General features: G+C 54.8%; 2 protein-coding genes across 2 annotated transcripts; both read left to right on the plus strand.

Moving 5' to 3' along the window:
• Nucleotides 1–2,327: 2,327 nt before the first annotated feature.
• LOC142823259 (fibrinogen-like protein 1-like protein) lies at nt 2,328–10,155 on the plus strand. Its single transcript, XM_075914112.2, has 3 exons — nt 2,328–2,449; nt 7,578–7,679; nt 9,322–10,155. Exons 1-3 carry the CDS (start codon nt 2,446–2,448, stop codon nt 9,954–9,956), a joined length of 741 nt encoding a protein of 246 aa, XP_075770227.2. The 5' UTR covers nt 2,328–2,445; the 3' UTR covers nt 9,957–10,155.
• Nucleotides 10,156–16,217: 6,062 nt separating this feature from the next.
• LOC149522082 (E3 ubiquitin-protein ligase TRIM39-like) lies at nt 16,218–23,916 on the plus strand. Its single transcript, XM_089771471.1, has 3 exons — nt 16,218–16,258; nt 17,136–17,251; nt 23,115–23,916. The coding sequence occupies exons 1-3, from the start codon at nt 16,218–16,220 to the stop codon at nt 23,630–23,632; spliced, it is 675 nt and encodes a 224-aa protein (XP_089627597.1). The 3' UTR covers nt 23,633–23,916.

A 23,916-nucleotide genomic window follows, 5' to 3' on the forward strand; every position in this document is an offset into this window, starting at 1 on the left:
GCTGCTGGGAGTCAGAGATGCCAGTGGAGCCAACTGTGGGCTGCACGTTACAGTACAGAGGAAAGGTGGGAGGCAGGGCAGTGAGGTGCTGCAGCTGCCACCCCTCCCCCCCTCCCATGCTTTATGGGCATTGACTTCTAGATAGGAAAATGCATCTCTCCCTCCACCCTTCAATCCCTGCTTGAGTGGGTCTGGGCCTGCTTGAGTGGGTCTGGGCCTGCTTGAGTGGGTCTGGGTTCTCTGCCCCCCTCCCCCCAAACTTGGTCTCCAAATGATCAAATGTTCATTGCACATCACGCCAGGCAAACGTGATTGACATGCCAGGAAATCCAGGCCTCCCCTTGTCGCACATTTCAGTGGCGTGTGACATGCTGGCAGGCTGGACGGTCACAAGGCGTGCGGACAGGGTGTTCCCGCTAGTGGATTAGCTCCTGCGCTCTCGGTCCCCGCCAGGACCCTGCCTGCCTGGGAACACCTCCAAAAACTCAGCCGTAACTCACAAGCACTCTCCCGGGTTTGTGCTCACTCTTATGCACTTTGGCTGTGTCTACACTGGCATGATTTTCCGGAAATACTTTTAACAGAAAAGTTTTCCGTTAAAAGCAATTTCGGAACAGAGCATCTGGATTGGCAGGACGCTTTCCCACAAAAACACTTTTTGCGGAAAAGCGTCCTTGCCAATCTAGACGCCCTTTTCCGCAAAAAAAGCCCCGATCCACATTTTCGCGATCGGGGCTTTTTTGCGGAAAACAAATCTCAGCTGTCTACACTGGCCCCTTTGCGCAAAAGTTTTGCGCAAAAGGACTTTTGCCCGAACGGGAGCAGCATAGTATTTCTGCAAGGACATTGACGATCTTACATGAGATCGTCAGTGCTTTTGCGGAAATTCAAGTGGCCAGTGTAGACAGCTGGCAAGTTTTTCCGGAAAAGCGGCTGATTTTCCGGAAAAACTGGCCAGTCTAGACACAGCCCTTATGTAAAAGCCAGCGGGACACACACCCGGGGCGGCAGGCAAAGGTGCTGAATCAGCAGAAGGCGATGACATGGAGCAGAGACTTTGGCAGTTGCTAAACAAATCTAGTTTAATCCTCTTGTCATGGGGTGGGACTCAGCACCACAGCACCTCCTGCCGGCAGATCTGGGGAATTCATCCTTTCATCCGCAGGGCCCCGCCTTCTGGCTGCCGTTTCCCCTCCTCGCTCCAGTTCCAGACCCGCATCTCTCCCAGACCACTATGTCCCCTTCAGGACACTGCAAGTGGAGCAAACCCATCAGCAGTGCCCACCCCAATCGTCTCTCGCTCCTTCCCAGGGGGCATCAGCAGGCTGCCACCGTGGCCAACGGCAGCCTCAGTCTAGCCCCTGACCTCAGGGGCAAGCCACGATCCTTCCAGGCCACGCAGCAATGGTGGCTAGACACAGTACAAGGGGGAAAAGGGGTGGGGGCAGGCCCACCCACTACTATGGCCCTGACACAGGGTCTCTCGGGCAGCAGCCTTGTCCTGCCCCTCTACTTCCCTCCACTGCCTTCTGTTCCTGGGCCACTTCCCCTGTGACCCGTGGCACCCTCCTGGCTCTAGTGGCAAGGCTGCAGCGTGGCAGGGACCAGGCTCGTGTGAGGGTTTGTTGAAACATTGGACCTTCCCGGTGCTTAAAGACTCAGCCAAAAGTCCCGATTTCTTCTCACAGTTCCCTGCAGCTGAAACTACTGTTCTGCTGGTTTCGGAGGCAGTGCAGAGAATCCTAGAACCATAGAGCTGGAAGAGACCTCAGAAGGTCATCAAGTCCAGCCCCCCTGCTCTAGGCAGGACCAATCCCAACTAAATCAACCTGCCAGGGCTTTGTCAAGCTGAGACTTAAACATCTCTAGAGATGGAGACTCCACCACTTCCCTAGGGAACCCACCCTAGTGCTTCACCACCCTCTTAGTGAAATAGTTTTTCCTAATATCCAACCTGGACCTCTCCCACCACAACTTGAGAGCAATGCTAAGAGGAGCCCTTAGACCCTGAATCTTGCTGCTTCTAATCGCCTGGCACAAGTGTCACATTCCCAATCACGTACTGCACAGCCCCCATCCCCACCATCTCCACTGGCTTCATCTTCTCCCTCTCGTGCTCTCTGTGTCCGAAAGGCAGCGGTACGCCGCTGAGTCCTGCCGAGACATTCATCCTTGGCTGACCCCGGCCTGTTTTCCGAAATCCTGGCATTCCTGGGAATGGGGGAGCCCAAGCGAGCTGGTATCTGCAGTAAATACAGAAGGGGCAGGCGTGCCAGGGGGGCTCCCCCGGCCCACAGGCCAGGCTGGGCGCCAGCAGTTGGAGCAGCAAGAGAAGCTGGGTGTGGGGTGGTGCTCTCTGCATAAAGGGAGGGCATCCCAGCTCCGCTTTCGGAGGTGGACACAGGACACGGCCGATTGCTAACTCCGCTCAGCTGCAGCCTCGGGATGGGTGAGTTTTACTGAGATGCCCGGCACTTCCCGGGGGGCCGGAACCTGGGGACGAGGCCAGAGCTGCAGGCGGTGTTGGCACGTGGGGAGGTGGGGTGGGCAAGGGCATTCTCCTCCGGGGCTCCAGGAGCCTTCGGGAACCTGCCCAGAGGCGGCAGCTATTGGCACGGAGTGGGCAGCCTGCGCTCTTCTCAGCTCCGCTCCCCAGTTCCGACAGGTGCATGGGGGGGAGGGGAGCCCTGGTTCACCCTCTGCTTCCACTGGCCTACAGGCCAAGGCCCAAGGGACCGGCACAGTGAGGTACACGCTGCTGCTTCTTTGAAATGGGGCAGCATTTCCCCCAGCAAGCGCATGCTGCAGGGTAAGCCAGGCTAGCGACAAGTCTGGCAGTGACCCCAGGCTGGTACAGAGTGTCCCCCCCAGACCATGGTATACCAAGAGCCTTGTGGGGGTCCCCTCCTCAGCTTGCTGCTGGACCCTAGGCAGGAATCGTCCCTCCCTGCCCCAAGTCCGCTTGGGGATTGTGGCCCAAGTACTTTAGAATAAAAAGGATCTAACATAAGCACTATTTTACAAAAGGGGAAACTAAGGCACAGAGCAGTGTAATGAGTTCCCCATGGTCACAGGTAGAAGTCAGGACCCCTGAGTTAAGCCCAGTCTCCTGGGAGCCTCCTGCTTGCTGTGCAGGGTGTGGGAAGGAGAAGAGACGGGGCGCTGCTGTCAGGGTGTCCCTGCTCCCCCCACTCCTGCACCCTGTCTCCGCTCAGAGAGAAGGGGGTGGAGGGAGCTTGTCAGTGCAAATCTCCGTCACTCTCACACCGTGTGCGTCTGACATTCCCACACACACACACTGTCCCTCACCCATCTCCCCACCCAGCACATATCTGGGGGTCATTGTTACTACTGTTACTGCTTGCAAAGTGTTTTATTTTGGGGTTTTGACTGGTGGGTGCATTTCCTCATTTTCATTTTGCTCTTATGCTTCGATTTAATTCTTGGAGGAGTGAGTTCTAAAATGCCAAACCTGTTGCAGCTGGATTAATTATCCCAGTGCTAATTGCTGCTCCTGGAAGTGGCTGGCATCTCCCTGTAGCCCCTGAGAGAGGGAGAGCCGGGGGTCTCCACACGCTGTCCTTGCCTGCAGACAGGGCTCCTGCAGCTCCCCTTGGTCAAGAACGTGGAACCGTGGTCAGTAGCAGCTGTGGGCTCAGTACCTGTAGATGCAGGGCAGCACATGGCACTATGGAGCCATTGCTGTACGTGCCAGCTGTTTTCAGGAGCAGTGCAGGGCCAGGCCAGGAGTAAGGCTGCCTTAGCCCCACTGCTCCACCACCCAGCAGCCATCTCAGTCAAACAGAGCCCAGCCAGGGCCTCCTTCCTGAACCCCTGTCTGAGCCCTGAACCTCCTCCCAGCCTCCTGCCCCAGACGTGAGTCCCCCTGCAGCCAAACTCCCAGAGCTCGCACCCCATCCCCCACCCTGGGCTAAGCCCGGAGCCTCCCACACTCTAAACTCCTTGGCTGAAGACCAGAGCCTGCACCCTCACCTCCTACCCCAGCTTGGTGAAAGCAAAAGAGATTTGGGGAGAAAGGGGGATGGAGTGAGCAGGGGGAGGCCTCCGAGAAGGGGTGGAGCAGCGGCAGGGCCTCGAAGAAGGGGCGGGAAGGAAGAGAGGCAAGGGGATTTGGGTTTGAGGTAGATCTGAGCCTGGTGGCTGGGGAAGGCTGAGGCCACAGAGCCATAGCCCCAGCTCTCCCCGTGCCTACCCCGGAGAGACAGAGATTACTTTTTGAGTTTTTGGTTAGCTGCTCTTCAGATAGTTTTTGACCTTCCTAATTACATTTTTACACTTTATTTGACAGAGCTTATGCTCCTTTCTATTTTCCTCACGAGGATTGAACTTCTGCTTTTTAAATGATGCCTTTTTACCTCTCGCTGTTTCTTTTACTTGGCTAGTAAGCCCCAATGGCACATTTTTGGTCCCCTTACTGTGTTTTTGTTGTTTTTTAAATTTGGGGCATACATTTAAATTGAGCAGCTATTATAGCATCTTTCAAAAGTTTCCATGCAGCTGGCAAGAATTTCACTTCTGGCACTGTACCTTTAAATTTGTTTAACTAACCTCCTCCTTTCTGTGTACTTCCCCTTTCTGAAATTAAACGCCGCAGTGTTGGGCTTCTGTGATGTTTTTCCCACCACAGGGGGGGAAATATAATTATATTAATTATAATTGGGTCAGTATTTCCAAGCAGTCCAGCTACAGTAACCTCCTGGACCAGGTCCTGCGCTCCACTTAGGATCAAGTCAAGAAATGCCTCGCCTCTCGTGTGTCCCAGAACCAGCTTGTCCAAGAAGCAGTCTTTTAAGATCTTGATAAGGGGATAGTTGAACTCTCCCACTATTATTGAGGATTTTTATTTTTATGGTCTCTCTCTAATCTCCCTGAGCATTTTACAGTGACTATCCCCGTCCTGGTCAGTTGGGTCAGTAATATATCCCTACTGCAATAGTCTTATTGTTAGAGCATGGAATTAGTATCCATAAAGATCCGATGGTACCATTAGTTCCGTTAAGATTTTTACTTCATTTGATACGATGCTTTCTTTCACATGTAGTGTCACTCCCCCACCAGCACAACCTGTTCTGTCCTTCCAATATATTTCATACCCTGGTTATTCATCCCATTGATTATCCTCATTCCATCCAGTTTCTGTGAGACCTGTTATTTCAATACGAGGCACTCTAGTTTACTCATCTTATTATTTATACTTACCGGCTACGTCTACACTGGCATGATTTTCCGGAAATGCTTAAAATGGAACAGTTTTCCATTATAAGTATTTCCGGAAAAAGCACTTTTTCCGGAAAAGCGTCCATGCCAATGTAGACGCGCTTTTCCGCAAAAAAGCCCCGATCGTCATTTTCGCAGGGTCAAGAAATGGGGAGCGTATTTTGAAGGCTGGTTGACCCCAGACTGTTATTTCACTTCAATCAAAACATTTTAGTTCTGGCTTGTGAGACTCACTGAAATCTTTCTCCTCCAAAAACCTCAGCCCTTCACCTGGGGCTACTCACCTCTCTCGCAATGAAACCTGACACTGATGGCAGCTTCTCAGACTGATTTGGGCTGGGACATTTCCTGAGAGTTCAGGTTTTGTCACCACAAATAAGGTGTTTCTAATGAAATATGTCTATGAAGACGCGTTTCTACCGTAACCATATTTTCCCATGTGCCTTGTACGCCAGGGATGCACAAGCTTTGTCATTCGTGAGCCCCATGCTGCGGGGGCCGCCAGGCCCAGCCCCCAGCCAGCTGGATCAAAGTGCCGCGCGCAGCTGGGCCTGGCCCTTTTCTGGAACAGTTTTCCGGAAAAAGGACTTTTGCCCAAATGGGAGCAGCATAGTATTTCCGGAAAAGCGGCTTACAGTAGATCGTCAGTGCTTTTCTGGAAATTCAAAGGGCCAGTGTAGACAGCTCGCAAGTTATTCCGGAAAAGCGGCTGATTTTCCGGAATAAGTGGCCAGTGTAGACACAGCCACCGTGTTTGTGTATAAGCACTTTAAAAACTTGTCACTATTTCTCTGTCTGTGATTACATGATGGGATTGAACGGGACTCTTTTCATTTGACTGTTTCTCACATGATTCACCCAGATCTTCTTCTCTTCCATCTTCTCCTCTGTACTAGGACATAGACAGTCTCCATTTATAGACTCTCCTCTACAGAATGTCTCTGTCTGATCCATGTGCCCTCTGCACCGGTCGACTTTCCCCAAGACCTTTGTTTAAAAACTGCTCTACAACTTTTTAAATTTTAAGTGCCAGCAATCTGGTTCTATTTCGGTTTATGTGGAGCCCATCCTTCCTGTATAGGCTCCCCCTTTCCCAAAAGTTTCCCCTGATGCTGGGCTTCTGCCTACATCCTCTTTGTTCTCCTAGAGCTTGTCCTTTCTTGATGTTTATTTTTTAAATCAGGTGGTTTCGGTTTTATTTTAAAGACGTTTAAAGAATGTGAAGTGTTAAATGTATCTAGCCCCTCTCAAACTCTCCTCTAAACTGCCCAACAAAACTCCTCTATTCCCCCACCCTTAGGTTCTTATCCTTTGACTGGAGAACCTGACGATGCTTTAAGGACCAGCTCATGAGCCTTAGTTCACTTTAACGATAAGCCTTTTGGTACCTTAATCCTCCGCCTCTGTTTATAAACAAACTCTCTACAGCAAGGCCCGGCTGCTCCAGCTTCCGAATTCATCACAGTGACTCTCAAGCTGGGTTGTAGTTGTTGGAGTGGAGCCCTCAATGTTCATGGTGCCTGAGCAGCTCCAACCCATGTCACTTGCCACCTATGTCCAGGTGCACACGTACCCCCCCCCCCTCCTCCTCCCCACAGGAAGCTTTATCCAAACACGAATGAAGCAGACAACACACTGCTCCGGCCACGGGGGGTCTGGAGAACCTGCCTCGGGCGTCTCTGCTTCACCTCTGTTCTGGAGTCACAAGCCATAAGCAAACCACCCGCGTTACTGCCCCGTCTACCATTTGAGAAGCAGGACAGACACATCCTACCATGGCAGCTGGACACCAGGCGAGAGCAGCTCCTGTGCGTCACCCCCTGGAGCAGGGCAGACTGGCAGCAGAGAGCTCAGGGACTGGCGGGAACAAGACCAGTGTGATGCTCATGGCTCTGTCTGGCACATCTCTGCTGCTGTCTGGGGGCAGCCGTTCTCTGGGAGCTGGGGAATTCGTTTGGTTTCACACTGGGCAAGGGAGGCCTTGCGGGGAGCCAAGGAGCTGGGAAAGCAGGGGGCCCTTTGCCAACGCAGGCCTTGAGCAAGAGTTTTCCATTCCATCAGGAGACCGGGCTCAGTGCCGGGAGCTGCAGAGACTCAAGAGTGGCAGAGCTGTGGGCGGGTGAAGTGAAGAGCAGCTCGGCCTCCTCTCTGGGTTGCCGAGCCACCATGCTGGGTCCTTTTACCATCCAGCCACCTCCTGCGCTGCCTTAAATCTCTGAGTAACATTTTCAAATGGGCTGAGTCACTTATGTGCCTAAGTCCCCTTGACGTTTAGTAGGATTTAGGCACTCGGAAAACTCTCCCCTTGTCTCATGTCCAGTGGTTTCTGTTCCTTGCAGGGTTCCAGCCCAACTCACTCCTGCGTCTCTTGATGCTGTCGGTGCTGATACTGCTTTGCACAGCCCCCATGCAGGGCACTGGGGCCCTAAAAGACAAGAAAGGTGAGTAGAGGACCAAGCGGTGAGCATCTATCGTCAGCCACATTCAAGATCAGGGTCCCGTGGGCCTGATTATGCTCCTCTCCCCCCTCCCAGGGGACATCTTAACTGCGAGTTTTCCTGGGATATCAGAGGTATCCTGGAAAAACTCCGCTGCATCCAGGGAACACATTTGCTCTTCTGCTTTTTTTTGCCAAAGAGCAAAGGCTCTTTCGGGGAGCCCTGTGTACCTCGTTCTAGGAGGCGTAAGGGCTCCGCTGAAAGAGGAGGATTTTCTGCCATTTGGCCCTGTTTTAAACGGGGCCAAATGGCGGCAAAACCTCTTCTGGAAAAGCAATCGGAAAAAGCTACGCAAACTGCGGAGCACGTTCTTCTTTAGTGAAAAAAGCCTCTAATGTCGGCCTGGCCCGTGTGCAATCCCTGCATTCACGTGTCCATGGAACGTGCCGTCTAGCCACCCTCCGCCAGCGCAGGGCCCCAAGAGAAGCGGAGTCCTCCCTGTGCAGCAGGCCCACCCCCTCTGGAGGCCTCCAGCCCCTGGGAACGGGCCAGCTGGGGTGTGGGAGCTGCTGCTTGTTGCTTCGCTTTGTGAGCCTGGAGGGGCGGAAGAACCAGCTCAGGGCAGAGCCGCTGTAGGGACCAGGGTGCAATCCCCCGACTGGCCGATTGCTACGCTTCAGTTTCACCATCAAGGACCAAGTGTAAACCCCCCCTACACTAAAGCGGCCTGACCGAGGAGTCCCCTGGCTCTCCAGAGCCGCCTCTGTGACAGAGGGCACAGGCATCAGCGTCCCCTGGGCTCTGGGCTGCTCAAACCTCACCCTGCCTTGGCCCCACCTCCCCCCACCACGGACCAGCTGATAACCTGAGCAGAGAGGAGGCTGCACATGGAGCTACCTGGGGCTAGTAGTGCTCTGGGGGGGGGGGCTGCCCAGGGGCTTGCCCAGGAAGGCAGGGGTCTCAGCCGGCCCCACTGGCAGCCCCCTGTAGTGCTCAGCAGCTTCTCCTCCTCAGCTCAGCTACGGGGAGGGGCCAGACGTGAGAGGCACATAAAGGGGCTGGGTGGGGGGGGCACACAGGGAGGCTGACCTGGGGGGGAAGGGGAGCTGGGGACTCAGGCTCAAGGGAGGACCGTGGGGAGGGGCGGGGCCGTTATTACCACGGTGTTCTCGTTGGACCCAGCCAGTTCTGGGCACCCCTCCAAGCCCCGCAACAGGACGTTGGCTGGAAGTTTCCAAGGCGCCGGAGAGAGCAGGGTGTTTTGAGCAGACTGGATGCCAAGGGCCGTCTGGTGCCAGTCTCCCTTCCGCTCTTTGCCAACCCCATTTACCCCGGCCCGTGTCGGTTTCCCAATTCAGTCTGTATGGAGATGGGGGGAGCAGCCCCAGCTGGAGCGATTCCCCCCGCAGCACAGACTCCAGGAGGGGACAGGGCCGGGGCTTACCCCCGACTAATCTTTGGGAGGATTTCTTCAGAACCAGCAGGGAAAGAAACTCATTTCACACAAAACAAAGGTTGCCAGCTGGAGCCGGATGCTGTGGCCAGGGCAGAGCCTGTAGAATTGGGAAATACTTAGGGTCTGTCTCTGAACCCCCTGGCTCTCTCTTTCAACCGCCCCTTAACCCCACTGTCTGTGGCATTTCAGGGTTCCCCAGGGACTGCAGTTGCATCCCCCTAGACAGCCCTAGCGGGATCTATGTCATCCAGCCAGCAGGCTCTCCCCCGCAGGTGGTGTGGTGCGACATGGACACCGAAGGCAAAGGCTGGACCGTGGTGCAGAGAAATTCTCATAATACAGAGATCACCTGGCTGGAGTCCTGGAGCACCTACAAGTACGGCTTCGGGAATGTGCAGAACGATTACTGGATGGGCAACGAGTACCTGTTCCTGCTCACCCATCAGAACACCTACAAGGTCCGCTTTGTCGTGGTGGACAAATCCAACACCACCCGCTTTGCGGAGTACGACATCTTCCGCGTGGAGGATGAGGCCAGCGGGTACCCGCTGCGGCTGGGCAGATACCTGGGGGATGCCGACGACTATCTCACCACCTATCACGCCGGCAAGGGGGGCATACACGACAACATGAAGTTTAGCACGCACGATCGTGACCAGGACCAAGCCAGCGGGAACTGCGCAAGTAGCTATGGAGGCTGGTGGTACGACAAGTGCCAGAACGTGCTGCTGAATGCGAAAGGCTACATCTACTGGGCCGGGTTCTGCAGCAGTGGGGAGTGCAAGGCCTCCTTCATCCTGGTGAAGCCAACAGACGTGTGCTAAGGCTGGCGGGGCAAGCTCTTCCTCCCCGGGAGCCAGCGCCACGGAGAAGGGCAACAATATGAGCCCAGGCACGGAGCTCCAGACCCTCTCTAGTCCCTGCAGTGCCTCTGCTCTCTTCATCCCATTCCCTGTAAGCTTCTGCCTGGTAGATCCCTGTAATAAACTCTGAGTGGTGCCCCTGGCTGGGTGTTTAATGATGTCCAGAGGGCGATTACTGTGTGTAAAGGGAGCCCCCCCCCCCCGCTGTACCCATGTCACTCAACCCTTAGGCCCACATTTACCTTGCTCCTCCCAGCCCTGCCATTTCCCCTCGGCATTAGTGAGCAGGGAATCAGGAACCTGCATTTAGAGCAACTGATTCCAGGGAGGGAACAGGAAGCCAGGACTTTCCAGCTGAGCCCTGCACGCCTGATGCCAGTGAGTTTGGGTTCCAAGCCAGGTGCATTTGATAGACATGCAATGAAGCTACACGATAAAGCTGCTGCTGCCTGGGCCCTGGGGGTGTTCGGGGAGATGGAGGCCAGAGGAGTCTGCCATTCCCACTGAGGCAATCTTGTTTATTTACAAGGAACATACACGCGTCTGCTTCACTGGACACAAGCAGGAACCAATAACAGAACCGCCTCCCCGCTCTCGGCTCCAAGCCTCCAGTGCGTCCGAGACACACCCTGCTCACGGGCATCTGACGAAGCGGGTCTTTGCCCACGAAAGCTCATGCTCCTGTACATCTGATAGGCTACGTCTACACTGGCGCGTTCTCATGCAAAAACTCTTTTGCGGAAGAGTTCTTGCGCAAGAACCCTTCCAGAAGAGAGCGTCCACACTGGCATGTGCCTTAGCACAAGAGATGTGCTTTTGCACAAGACCATCCGTGCCAGTGTGGATGCTCTCTTGCACAAGAAAGCTCTGATGGCCATTTTAACGGTAGGGCTTTCTTGCGCAAGAAATTCATGTTTCCTGTCTTTACTGCCATCTTCCAGAAGAGCTCTTGAGCAAGAGGGCTTCTTCCTGAGTGGGAGCGTCAGCGTTCTCGCGCAAGACGCCCTGATTTTATACAGTAGAACGTCAATTTACCTGCACAAGAACACGTGACCAGTGTAGACAGGCAGCAAGCTTTTGCGCAAGAGCGGCCGCTTTTGTGCGAGATCGCGCCAGTGTAGACACAGCCTTAGTCTATAAGGTGCCACAGGACTCCTTGTCGCTCATGCTCATGGACTCACGCAGTTTTCCTGCTCTGCCTCCATGTCTGGGCTGCGTTGCTCCCAGCTCACATGCCCCTCCTCCGAGCAGTAGCCTAGTCCTGTGCCTACCTGGCACTAATTCCTCAGCTCAGACCCTCTCGGCTTGTTCTAGGCGAAACCTCCTTCCGGCTGTGCTAAGTGAAGATGCCTCCTCCCAGCTATGTCAAGGGAGCTTTAACTCCACCCAGAACAGGGTACACGCCAGCTCCCACGTCCTGACTTGTCAGCCTGACACCCAATGCCCGTTTTGCTTCCGTCTGCCCCTAAAGGGCTAACTCTGCCCCAATGCTGCCCTCTGGCAATGTTAACAGCTGGGGGAGGGTGCACATCCCAGAGGGAAAAGGACAAGGTAGCTGTATCCAGGGCGGGGTTTCCAAACTGTGGGCTGCAGCCCAAAGCTGGGTCCTGACACAGGCCCAGGTGATCTGCCAACAGGGATGGAGATTGGGGGGAAGAGGGAGGAGTCCCCCACCCTTCAAAAAAACCTGCATCTTTTCACTCCCTTCCTGGACCTTCAGCACAGCCCAAGCAGCCTGTCCACTGGCCCTGCTGAGTATGTATAGACAGGGCCGGCTCTAGGTTTTTTGCCGCCCCAAGCAAAAAAATCCCCCCCCCCCTCTTTTGTGCAGGGAGGGATTTGGGGACACGGGCACTGCAAACACCAGAGTTCCCCTTCCTCAGACGAAGGGGGAGGGAGAATCCCCTGGGTCCCAGGCAGGGGTGAAGTTGTCAGGACACAGCACAAGGGGGCTGGGTTCCTGGGCAGGTGTGTGTGTGTGTGGTGGGGAGGTTACAGGGCCCAGAGAGTAGCGGGAGGGAGGACTGTGTCGAGAGCCAGACACGGGGATCCAGGCGGGAGGCGGGGGGAGAAGAGAAGACGGAGTCCCATCAGGCAGGGGCGGATAAGAGTTTTGCGGGGTCCAAGGCCGCACAATTTCTCCGGGCGCCGCTATGGACAAAAAAATAGAAAAAAGGCGTCAACTGCACAAATTGCCGGCTCGCAGCTCCTGCACCACAAAGGGCCCCGCCGCGCCGGGATGTTCTGCGTGGGGGTGGGGCTGTGCGCTACACGGGGTTCGAACCAGCGGGGATTTAAAAATGGCGGCTCCCCGCTTATGCAAATGAAGCCCGGGAAATTCAAATCCCGGGCTTCATTTGCAAGTGCGGTATGCCTCCATTACCCTCCTAGTTCGAACTAGCGGGGTAGTGTAGACATACCCTGAGTCAGCAGCCGGGAGCAGCCACCATGGCCATGGCATGCCCCGCCAGGCTCAGCGTCACCAGCCGGGGCTGCCCTGCGCTGGGGCCAGGCGCCCACCCGTCTTCCTAGTGCCATGCTGCGCCCTGCCCCGCCCTCCCAGCGTCCCGGGGCCAGGCGCAGGCTCCGAGCAGCCAGGCGCGGGGCTCCCAGCTCACACGGCAGAGGGACCCGCACACACCCCGGTGCACCGCTCACACGGGGGAGGTGACCAAATGAGCTGGCTGGGGCGCTCCTCCCTGCTTGCCAGACTGGGCCCCAGCACACACTCCCCTCTCCTGGTGCCTGGGATCGCATCTCCCTGAGGCAACATGTGGGCAGGGCTGTGCCCCACAGGGGGCAATGGAGGAGCAGGGGGGCTGCGGGGCATGAAGGGGCAGAGCAGGGCGGGGGCAGCAAGGGGAGGGAGGATGCAAAGGGACAATGGGGGGGGTCAACAGAGGGAACAAGTCACCGGCTGCCGCCTGGCACCTGCTCGCACGGACCAGCCATTGCTGCTGCAGCGCAGTCAGTGCCAGATGGAAACAGGATGGGGGGGGCTGCTGCCGGATGCTGACACGCAGCATCCGGCTGCACTAACAGACCAGCTGGGGGAGCAGCCACTGTCCCCCCCCCCCAGCCCCCACTCGCAGCTGGTGGGCCGGCGAGCGGGAATCTGGCAGCAGCAGGACCTGCCAGCGCTGTTGCGGGGAGACCGAAAACACGGGACAATTTGCCTGTTCTGAGAACCGGGCAGGACCCTACAGCGGGGTTTAAATCCAGCCCCGCCCCTTCCACCCGGGGTGCTCCTTGGCCTCACTGGGGCGCTGGGCAGAAGCAAAACAGCAGCTCACACTGGCCGCCCCCAGTCTCTGAATCTCCCCCCTTGGGCAGGAGCACTTTCTCATTTGTACAACCACAGGGAAGTGCTCCTGGAAGAAAGGAAGGTCATTGCCTGATCTGCATGGCCTGCGTCACGTCATCCAAACCCAGGAGCTGCTGGGCAAGGGAGGAGAGTTATCTGCCCACAGCCCCTCCCCTATGCCCACCCCGCTGGTTTTCCTTCAGTTCCCCACGAGGCAGGGAGCCGGGGAGGGGGAGGTTTGGGTCCCTACAGAGGGAGAGGGCTGCCCGGCAAAGGCGCTAAGTTACCCTGAGCAGAGCCAGGCTCAGTGGCCTGCTCTGTCTGAACTCACACAGCTGATTTATTGGACCCCGGCCTGAGGCTGAGCTCACTGGCAGGCGGGAGGGGCTCAGGCAGGGGGCCAGATAAGGACCTGCAGTCAGCAGTGCCGCTGTTCCTGTCCCCATCTCATTCCCAACACATCCCCCTGGGGCTGTCCCAGACTTTGCTGGCTTCACCCAGGCTCTGTCCCTAGCTGGTGTTTCTCCTAACGCCCCAGCTCCCGCGATTCCGTGACAATCTCAGCGCTTACCTGAACCACGGCCACTTTCTCGCTCTCCTGGCTGGGCAGAGCAGTTTGGGGGCGTGAGCAGAGCAAACTCAGAATGCACAGAAAGTAATGCGGGAAACGCCCAGCGTGTCCGTGTTTGAGAAGCAAAAACCTCTTGGCTAGGTCGACACTCGCGGCTTCTTGCGCGAGTAATATGCAAATGAGGCTCAGCATGGAATATCGCCGAGCCTCATTTGCATACCTAATAAGCCACCATTTTTTTCAGAAGAGGCTCTTGCGCAAGAAAGAGCATCTACACTGCCCCTTCTTGCACGAGAAAAACCCTCTTGCGCAACGCCGTTACACCTATTACTTTTCAGGAAGAACGGCGTTGCGCAAGAGGGGTTTTCTTGCGCAAGAAGGGGCAGTGTAGACGCTCCTTCTGGTGCAAGAGCCTCTTCTGAAAAAAATGGCAGCTCATTAGGTATGCAAATGAGGCTCGGCAATATTCCATGCTTAGCCTCATTTGCATATTACTCGCACAAGAGTGTAGACATAGCTCTTGTGTCCTCCAGCCAAACTCCTGGGTTTGGATGACGTGACGCAGGCCATGCTGATCAGTCCATGTTCTCAGGCCGGGCTGCTCCAGCAAAGGCGCTGAAGGCTTACTACAGAAAAAACGAAGATTCTCAATTCTCTCTTTCGTTCAACCGCAATCCAGGGCGTTGTGCTTGTTTGCTGGTTGGCCCCACAGCCAGCTCCATGCACCTCCCCACCCCATGCCCTGCCCTCTCTTTTTCCCTTTCTCTTAACTGGTCTGGTTTTATAACCGATGGCATTGGATCTGGTGGCTTTCCATGGGCAGCAGAAACAGAGTTAAGGCCTGAATTCTCTCAACCCGGGCAGCACCGAACTTCTAAAGCTCCTGAGTCAGGACCCCTGAAATGAAAACCACAAGACTTCAAATCTAATATATAAAGGAGAATGTTGGTATGTTTGTGCTCTAATAACTTGGACACTAGAAGAGCTACCGCAACCAAACTTACCATGGGATAACCTTTCCTCCAGGAGAAGGTTTTAAGGTATTTTGGACCTGATCGGGCCCAATCTCAAACTGTAAAAATAAAAAATAACCCGCTGCGCTGGGGGAGGAATCGGCCGGGAGGGGAGCGGGGCTGGCCAGGAGGAAGGGGGGGGGGCGGGGGCAACGGGGCTGGCCAGGGGAGATCAGGGGAAGGGTTGCTGGTGGGAAGCAGAGCTGGTCGGGGGGGAGGCCTGGGGGCAGCAGGGCTGGCTGGGGGAGATTGGGGAGGGGCAGCGGCCAGTGGGAAGCAGAGCTGGCGGGGGCGGGGGGAGCAGGGCTGGCCAGGGGAGATCAGGGGAAGGGTTGCTGGTGGGAAGCAGAGCTGGTCGGGGGGGAGGGCTGGGGGTAGCGGGGCTGGCCGGGGGAGATCAGGGGAAGGGTTGCTGGTGGGAAGCAGAGCTGGTCGGGGGGGAGGGCTGGGGGCAGCGGGGCTGGCCGGGGGAGATCAGGGGAAGGGTTGCTGGTGGGAAGCAGAGCTGGTCGGGGGGGAGGGCTGGGGGCAGCGGGGCTGGCCAGGGGAGATCAGGGGAAGGATTGCTGGCGGGAAGCAGAGCTGGTCGGGGGGGAGGGCTGGGGGCAGCGGGGCTGGCCGGGGGAGATCGGGGAGGGGCAGCGGCCAGTGGGAAGCAGAGCTGGCGGGGGCGGGGGGAGCAGGGCTGGCCGGGGGAGATCGGGGAGGAGCGGCAGCCAGCGGGAAGCAGAGCTGGTCGGGGGAGGGGTTGTGGACAGCGGGGCTGGCCAGGAGAGATTGAGGGAGGGCAGCTGGTGGGAAGCAGAGCTGGTTGGGGGAGATCTGGGTGAGGGGGCAGGACCGAGCAATGCTGGGTAACTCCAGCTAGTAAAATAATAAATGTTGGGTTATTTCTATTCACCCTCTGCCTTCTCAGACCATTAGGCTGCACTCAGATCACAATTTTTACACGGATTTTTTTTAATATAAAAAAATGGGGAAACTTTCTTTGCTTAAGAAACAAAACCCAAGGGTCTCACCTTATCACAGGCTTCCAGAGGCTGGTGGGTTTGTTAAAGCCCCAATTATCATAAGACTCATTTTAAAATCATGAGCATGGGTGACACGGCAGCTCCTTTACCCTGAGCCAGAGCAGCCTTAGAGGCTACGTCTACACTGGCATGATTTTCCTGCAGGTGAGACTGAGGGAGAAACACAGTGAGAAACTCTGACTCTGTGCTCCAGGACCTGGAAGCGTCTCATATCCCCACAGAGGAAAGGGAGGTACTTGAATCACAAGCACTAGGGTCACATTGTCAGATCTGGGTGTAACTCGGCGTGTGAATTGCTGACACATGAGTGACTGTTGTTGCTTTGCAGAGTTAAAAGCACACAGGTATTAGAGATGGCCAAGCTGCATTCGCTCAGGGGCCAGGGCAGGGTCTCTCTTCCCCATGTTTGCAAAATCCCTTCTCAAGCCCCTGTGTGTGTCCAATGAGGCTGAGATTTTCTTCTCTCTCTCCTGCAGGATGCGAGAAGCACCTTGAGCAGGTACGTGGTTCTCTCACCACCATCGCACTGCACAATGCTGGGGAGGAGCTTGGAGCTGATGTGCGCACCACATCCCCCCAGGGCTCTACAGCCAGATGTGAGGGGGAAGGTCACAGGCTGGCCACAAATCTCCCTGATCAACTTCAACCTGAGGGTCTCACCCTGGCACAGCAGTTCTCTATTCAGGGGCACAGTCTGACCTCAGGTGTTTCCTCGAGCTGTCGCCTCCCTGGGGACTGGCTGCCTCCGGACTGTGGGGGTGGAACATGGGCCTGTCGCTACTGGGCACTGGGCACCATTCAGCCCAGGGCAGCAGGAATCAAGAGACTTTCCCATCCCAGGGCTGTTTGGAGACCTGTGTGGCATGAGCAGGGGAGGAGGAGCTGGTGTCTCAGTCTAGTCCCTAGTGGGCAGATTCCTACAGCCTTTCACCTACGAACGTCCTGTCCCTCAGAGCCTGGAGGCCAAGGAGTGAATTGCCCATGGAAACTCAATTCCCCTTTTGTCCCCAGAGCTGGTCTCTCCGGGCTGGATTTCAAGACTATTAATGGGACTTTTGAGAGGAGTGTTGCATGGCTATGGGCAGTGATGCTCCTGCTCTCCGGCTGGGAGAATTGGAGGAATTCTAAATCTTAGGCACATTAGAGCAGCTACTGACTAGCAAGAATTTAAGAGCCGAGTCACTCAATGCAGTGTAATCCTGTGACATTGTTTCTCTTCAGGTGTGAGACGGGGCAGTTCCAGCTGCCAGAGGAGATTTCTTCTGAGCTGGACAAGCGAGTCAGTGGTTTCTCCCAGAAAACTTTTGCGCTGTCGGGGACACTGAGGAAGTTCAAAGGTACCTAGAAGGGACTGAGGCGTGGTGAGAACGGCACAGACTTAGGGTCAAAGACATTCAGTTTGATTAATTTAACCCCTTATTTGTTCCAAAAATCATTTTTCACCATTGCAGTGCCTGTTAGAGTGAGAAATGAACACAAACACTGCCTAGTTATCTTCTTCCGGGGCATAGGTGGATCATACTGCATTTCTCCAGTGATGATCCAACTACCCCTTACGATGTCTGACATGTTACGTACAGCCAGATTATACACTGATTAGTTCTGTTCCAAACACCTTTGCGTGTTATGAATCATAGAATCATAGGACTGGAAGGGACCTCGAGAGGTCATCGAGTCCAGCCCCCCGCCCTCAAGGCAGGACCAAGCTCCGTCTACACCATCCCTGACAGATGTCTATCTAACCTGTTCTTAAATATCTCCAGAGAGGGAGATTCCACCACCTCCCTTGGCAATTTATTCCAATATTTGACCACTCTGACAGTTAGGAATTTTTTCCTAATGTCCAATCTAAACCTCCCTTGCTGCACTTTAAGCCCATTACTCCTTGTCCTGTCCTCAGAAACCAAGAGGAACAAATTTTCTCCTTCCTCCTTGTGACACCCTTTTAGATATTTGAAAACCGCTATCATGTCCCCCCTTAATCTTCCTTTTTCCAATCTAAACAAGCCCAGTTCACGAAGCCTGGCTTCATAGGTCATGTTCTCTAGACCTTTAATCATTCTTGTCGCTCTTCTCTGTACCCTTTCCAATTTCTCCACATCTTTCTTGAAATGTGGTGTCCAGAACTGGACACAGTACTCCAGCTGAGGCCTAACTAGTGCAGAGTAGAGCGGCAGAATGACTTCACGAGTTTTGCTTACAACACACCTGTTGATACAACCTAGAATCATATTTGCTTTTTTTGCAACAGCATCACACTGACTTATATTCAACTTGTAGTCCACTATGACCCCTAGATCCCTTTCCGCCATGCTCCTTCCTAGACAGTCGCTTCCCATCTTGTATGTATGGAACTGATTGTTCCTTCCTAAGTGGAGCACTTAGCATTTCTCTTTATTAAACCTCATCCTGTTTACCTCTGACCATTTCTCTAACTTGCTACGGTCATTTTGAATTATGTCCCTATCCTCCAAAGAAGTTGCAACCCCACCCAGTTTGGTATCATCTGCAAACTTAATAAGCGTACTCTCTATCCCAATATCTACATCATTGATGAAGATATTGAACAGTACGGGTCCCAAAACAGACCCTTGCGGAACTCCACTTGTTATCCCTTTCCAGCAGGATTTAGCACCGTTAACAATAACTCTCTGACTACGGTTATCCAGCCAATTATGCACCCACCTTATCGTGGCCCTATCTAAGTTATATTTGCCTAGTTTATCAATAAGAATATCATGCGAGACCGTATCAAATGCCTTACTAAAGTCTAGGTATATGACATCCACCGCTTCTCCCTTATCCACAAGGCTCGTTATCCTATCAAAGAAAGCTATCGGATTAGTTTGGCATGACTTGTTCTTCACAAACCCATGCTGGCTATTCCCTATCACTTTATTACCTTCCAAGTGTTTGCATATGATTTCCTTAATTACCTGCTCCATTATCTTCCCTGGGACAGACGTTAAACTGACCGGTCTGTAGTTTCCTGGGTTGTTCTTATTCCCCTTTTTATAGATGGGCACAATATTTGCCCTTTTCCAGTCTTCTGGAATCTCCCCTGTCTTCCATGATTTTTCAAAGATCATAGCTAAAGGCTCAGATACCTCCTCTATCAGCTCCTTGAGTATCCTGGGATGCATTTCATCAGGACCTGGTGACTTGCTGACATCTAACTTTCCTAAGTGATTTTTTTAACTTGTTCTTTGTGTATCCTATCTTCTAAATTTGCCCTCTCTCTGCTTGTATTCACTACATTAGGCACACCTCCAGACTTCTCGGTGAAGACCGAAACAAAGAAGTCATTGAGCATCTCCGCCATTTCCAAGTTTCCTGTTACTGCTTCTCCCTCCTCACTGAGCAAGTATCGTGTATAACTCATGCACTGCATGCGCATGAACTTTTAAATTGCCAGGGCTTTTGCTGTCCAAACAATTTTCAAGTCATTCTCTTTTCTGATTTGTTCATTTCCACCTATCACAGGTGGATGTGCATAGCTCACTTCTCCACCTGGGGGTCTCTGGACTTTGCTCACTACTCCTTGGAAGTACACATTGGGGGTCTGTTGTCTGTAAGCACCTTATGTGATCAAAAAAATCTGTATCCCACCGAGTAACTTAGGAACACAGCACTTAATAACAAGGGCACTTAAGGCACCAATTCCCTTATGCCAAGCGCACTGCTCACCAGGCCAAATCCGAGCCAGTCAATACAAAAACACAATCTCAGTTTAGGGTTGCCAGGTGTCCGGTTTTGAACTGGACAGTCCAGTAGTTGAGCTTTCTGTTCGGGAAACAAATTGAGAAAATACAAATGTCCGGTATTTTCTAAATAAGATGTAATGTAGATTGTGATGTCACGTCAAGTGTGTCCGGTATTTTTGTTGAAACCATCTGGCCACCCTTTCTCAGTTTCTCCAAACTTATAAAGAAAAAAATGACCTTTGTAGCAATTCTCAATATGTATGGTGGTAACGAGGACAAAACAGAGAAGTGGAGCAGATGGAGCAGGGCCCAAGCATCAGGATGGTTCATATAAATTCCTGACTTACCAATGAGCACAGTATTCAGGGCCAAATTTACCCAGTCCCTTCATGTGGAGCCCTTGCGTGTCTCTTCCCCCAACCAGAGAGCGTTAGGGTGAGTGTTCCAGGGCTGTGCAGCCTCCATAGCTGCAGGTGGAGTCAGTGGGAGCTGCAAGGGTCCAGCCCCTCAGAACCAGGCCCAGGGGCCTAAAGGCTCACACCCCACAGCGAGATAGGGTGGTCAGATGGTTTCAACAAAAATTCCGGACACACTTGACGTGACATCACAAACGACATTATCTCTTATTTAGAAAATACCGGACATTTCTATTTTCTCAATTTGTTTCCTGAACAGGAAGCTCAAATACTGGTGTGTCCGGCTCAAAACCGGACACCTGGCAACCCTACCACTCGACCCTAAATGGAAATCCCTTGTTAAATCTGGGCCTGGCCCTTCACTGAGCTCTGATCCCCTCTGGCAGCTAGTCTGGGCCAATGGGCTGCAGGGAAGGAGAAAGCCCCTCCCCCAGGGTGGGGGATCCCTCCAGTACAGGAACCTCTTGTGCCTTTTCCCCAGCAACTCCAGGCCCAAGCTGTGACCCTGAAAGAGTTGGAGATGGGGGGGGGGGGAGGGGGAGGGACGTGTCCCTGAGAGGGCTGGGGATTGGATGGGGCTGGGGCGAGGGGGAGAGGGGAGGGACAGAGGGACATGGCTGGTGTAGAGCTGGACCTCTGGCTCTCTGCTTCCTGGCACACGGGGCCATTGTAACCGGGATGTGACTCTGAGCCTGAGCCACGCTCTGCACCAGCCCTAGCAGCCGCTGAACAGCGGGGTCACAATGGGCCTCCCCACCCTGCCTGGGCCGGTACAGGGTGAATCTGGCCCATGGCGCCAACCTGTCCCTGCCTCAGTTTCCCCAGGAATAAAATGAATTCTTGCTGTTCGTATTTGTGCCTGTGGAAGACGAGGCCCCCGTCACGTGGCTCGCTGCCGAGATGCTGATTAAATAGCCTCGCAGCTCGTAACCAGACCCGGGATTTTTCAAACTCGGAGCATCCCGTTAGTGGGGAAAAGCCCAAAGTGGGGAAAATTTACTTTGATGCCGAAGTCTTTTCAGGATCTGGGCCTAGGTGAGGACTAAAGAAACTAAGTGAATGAGAGAAACCCAAGTCCGAAGGGTGGGAGGGGATGAGGAGAGAGAATTAAATCTCACTCGTGGCTTGTCTCTCCTGGGAGGGGTGTGAGGCGGCAGAGATGTTGGTTCCATTGGGAGATACCGGAATGAGAAATAGCAAGTTTCAGACCTTTTCATATTAAGTAGGTGAGTTTGTCTCAGTTGGCTCTGTCATAATTTAAATGCAGTTCTAGCTGTTCAGGGGCGGCGGCGGGGGAGTGGGGGCTGCTATAAATACGAGAGCCTGAAATCTAACCTCTCTTATCCTTTCCCCCGCCAGACTCTCTGCTGTCTGCACTGGAGGGAGCAAGAGGAAAATCCCTAGGAGCATTGAGACAGGGTGAGGTTGCAGGTGGAGAGTGTCTTTAAATGATGAGAAAATTCCAGTGAAAGCATCTTCCTAACATTGTAGCCAAAGTTACCAACCAAATCCACGGCGGCTGTGGCATGTACAGCCCTAAACCCAACCCAGGGTCCTGGATCAGGGGAACCTGGGGCCCTGGCCTGCCCACTTCAAAAGATGTGGTGACCGGGCCCCCTTACTACTTAATATGGGGAAAGTTTGAGGGCAGAGGCCATGTTGACTCCACAAGCTGCTGGCCTTGGGCAGGCCTGGGGCTTTGCAGGCAATCTCCCCTTTTCGCCTTCCCCCACCAGCCACTCTGCCCTCTGCACTGGAGACACGCGGAGGGGAACCCCTGGGAGCGCACCGACCGGGCGAGTTGGCAGAAGGAGTTGGCTGTTACATTGTGAGAGAATTCCAGTGGAAACATCTCCAGTGACAGCTCTGTGCCGGGGCTGGCAGGGAAGTAGCCCGGAGCAGCTCTGGCTCCTCGGCGGGAGGTCACTGGGCTCTGGACGCTCCCCTACCTTGAGCGTTGGCCCCACGCTGCCATTGGCCAATGGGCGCTTGGGGGGAGGGTGCCTGCGAGCAAGAGCTGTGGGCAGTGTGTCTTAGACTCATGCTCCCTTCCTGTTTTCCCCCCCACCAGAGCCAGACCTGCTGGCCACTTCCAGAGCACAGCATGATGCCTCACAACAGGCAGGCACCAAGCAACCGGCCTTAGCACTGCTGACCAGGAGCCAGCCAGCTAAACCAGAGCCCCCATGTACCTGCACCACCCCCTCCCCTCCCAGCCCTCCTGTGAACCCTGGAGCTACCTTCTGCACCCCAATCCCTTCATCCCAGGCCCCACCCCAAAGCCCCCACAGCTCCATCCAGAACCCATCCCCCTTTGTACACTCCAACCTCCAGCCCAGAGCGCCTCCCAAACCTGGAGCCCCCTCTAGCATCCCAACCCCCTCATCCCCAGGGCTCCCCCAGAGCCCTCACCCCCTCCAGCACCACAACCCCCTCCCTCCACTGGCCGCCCCCTCCAGTGTTCCAAAACCCCCAGCGCCAAACACAGGGGTTGTACACTCCAACCTCCAGCCCATTGCTCTTCTCCCCCAGCTGGCCTTCCCCCATGGCAGGGCTGGGCTCTCTTCTTGGAGCTACTCCCTGCCTTGGGGAGACGCCCTCCCTGTGACACTGGCAGCTCCTCCCTTCTCTCTGGGCTGCCCCATCCAATACCACCCCCTGCTCTCTAGGGTTAGGCGGCTCTTCCCCCGCGCTGCACCTCCCCCTCTGCACCCTGGCCTGGAAGTGGAGGCTGCATTAGGGGAGGGCATTTGCATCTGGGGTCTGAAGCTGGTACCTGCCTCCTCTGCTCTGACCTCACGCAAACCTTCCACGCTGGGTCTGACACTGGGAATGGAGCAGCCTGAGCTGGGGGGTGGGGGGGAGGCCAAAGCCTCTGCAGACACATGGGACACTTATGAAGTGGGGTCCCATTGCCCAGGCTGAAGAACTGCAGTGACAGCTCCACTCAGTCTCAGGGCCCAGGACCCAGGCCTGTCCCAGCCACAACAGGGCTGCTGGGGAGGGTGAGAAATGGCCCCAGCTGCTCCCCACCCGCCAGGGCTAGCTCTGCCCCTCACGCTCTGATTCTCTCTCCCCAGCAACTCTGACTCTGGATCCAGACACGGCTCATCCCCAGCTCGTCCTGTCTGAGGATGGGAAACGTGTGAGATGGGAACAGACACGGCAGCCACTGCCCGACACCCCTGAGAGATTTGATACTAAGCTCTGTGTGCTGGTCTGTGAGGGATTCACCTCAGGGAGACACAGCTGGGAGGTGGAGGTGGGGGGTGGGGGATACTGGGCAGTGGGGGTGGCCAGAGAGTCTGTGAGTCGGAAGGGAGAAATCAGCCTCAGCCCTGAGGGTGGTGTCTGGGCTGTGGGGTATGTGTTGAGTCAGTTTTGGGCTCTCACCTCACCTAAAGAGACCCTCCTGACCCTGAGCTGGGCCCCCAGCAGGGCCCGGGTTTGTCTGGACTGTGACCAGGGGCAGGTGACATTTATCGATGCTGGTGACGAGGCCCCGATCTTCACTTTCCCACCCGGCTCCCTCCCTGGGGAGAGAATCCAACCCTGGCTCTGGGTGGGGCGAAGAGCCTGTCTCAGCCTGTGCCCTTAGATAGCAAGAGGGCAGGAGTGAGGGAAAAGAACATCCTACTAGGGACCCGGAGATCAGACACTCTAGCCTCAGATAGCCCAGGCTCTGTGATCGATTCCTGTGGACTTTGTCATGCAGCTTCTATGACCCCCGAGGTGACTTCAGGTTTATATCCAACCCTACAGAGCATTGAGGGAGCAAGGCAGAGATGTCGATCTCATCCCAGGTCGCCTGTTTGCTGCTGTCTTCTATGATGCAGGAGGACTTGGGATCCTGGGTCAAACAGTGTCACTGAGACAGGTTGG

Source organism: Pelodiscus sinensis, chromosome 19 (assembly GCF_052426305.1).
Source record: "Pelodiscus sinensis isolate ZL-2025 chromosome 19, ASM5242630v1, whole genome shotgun sequence".
Lineage (NCBI taxonomy): Eukaryota > Metazoa > Chordata > Testudines > Trionychidae > Pelodiscus > Pelodiscus sinensis.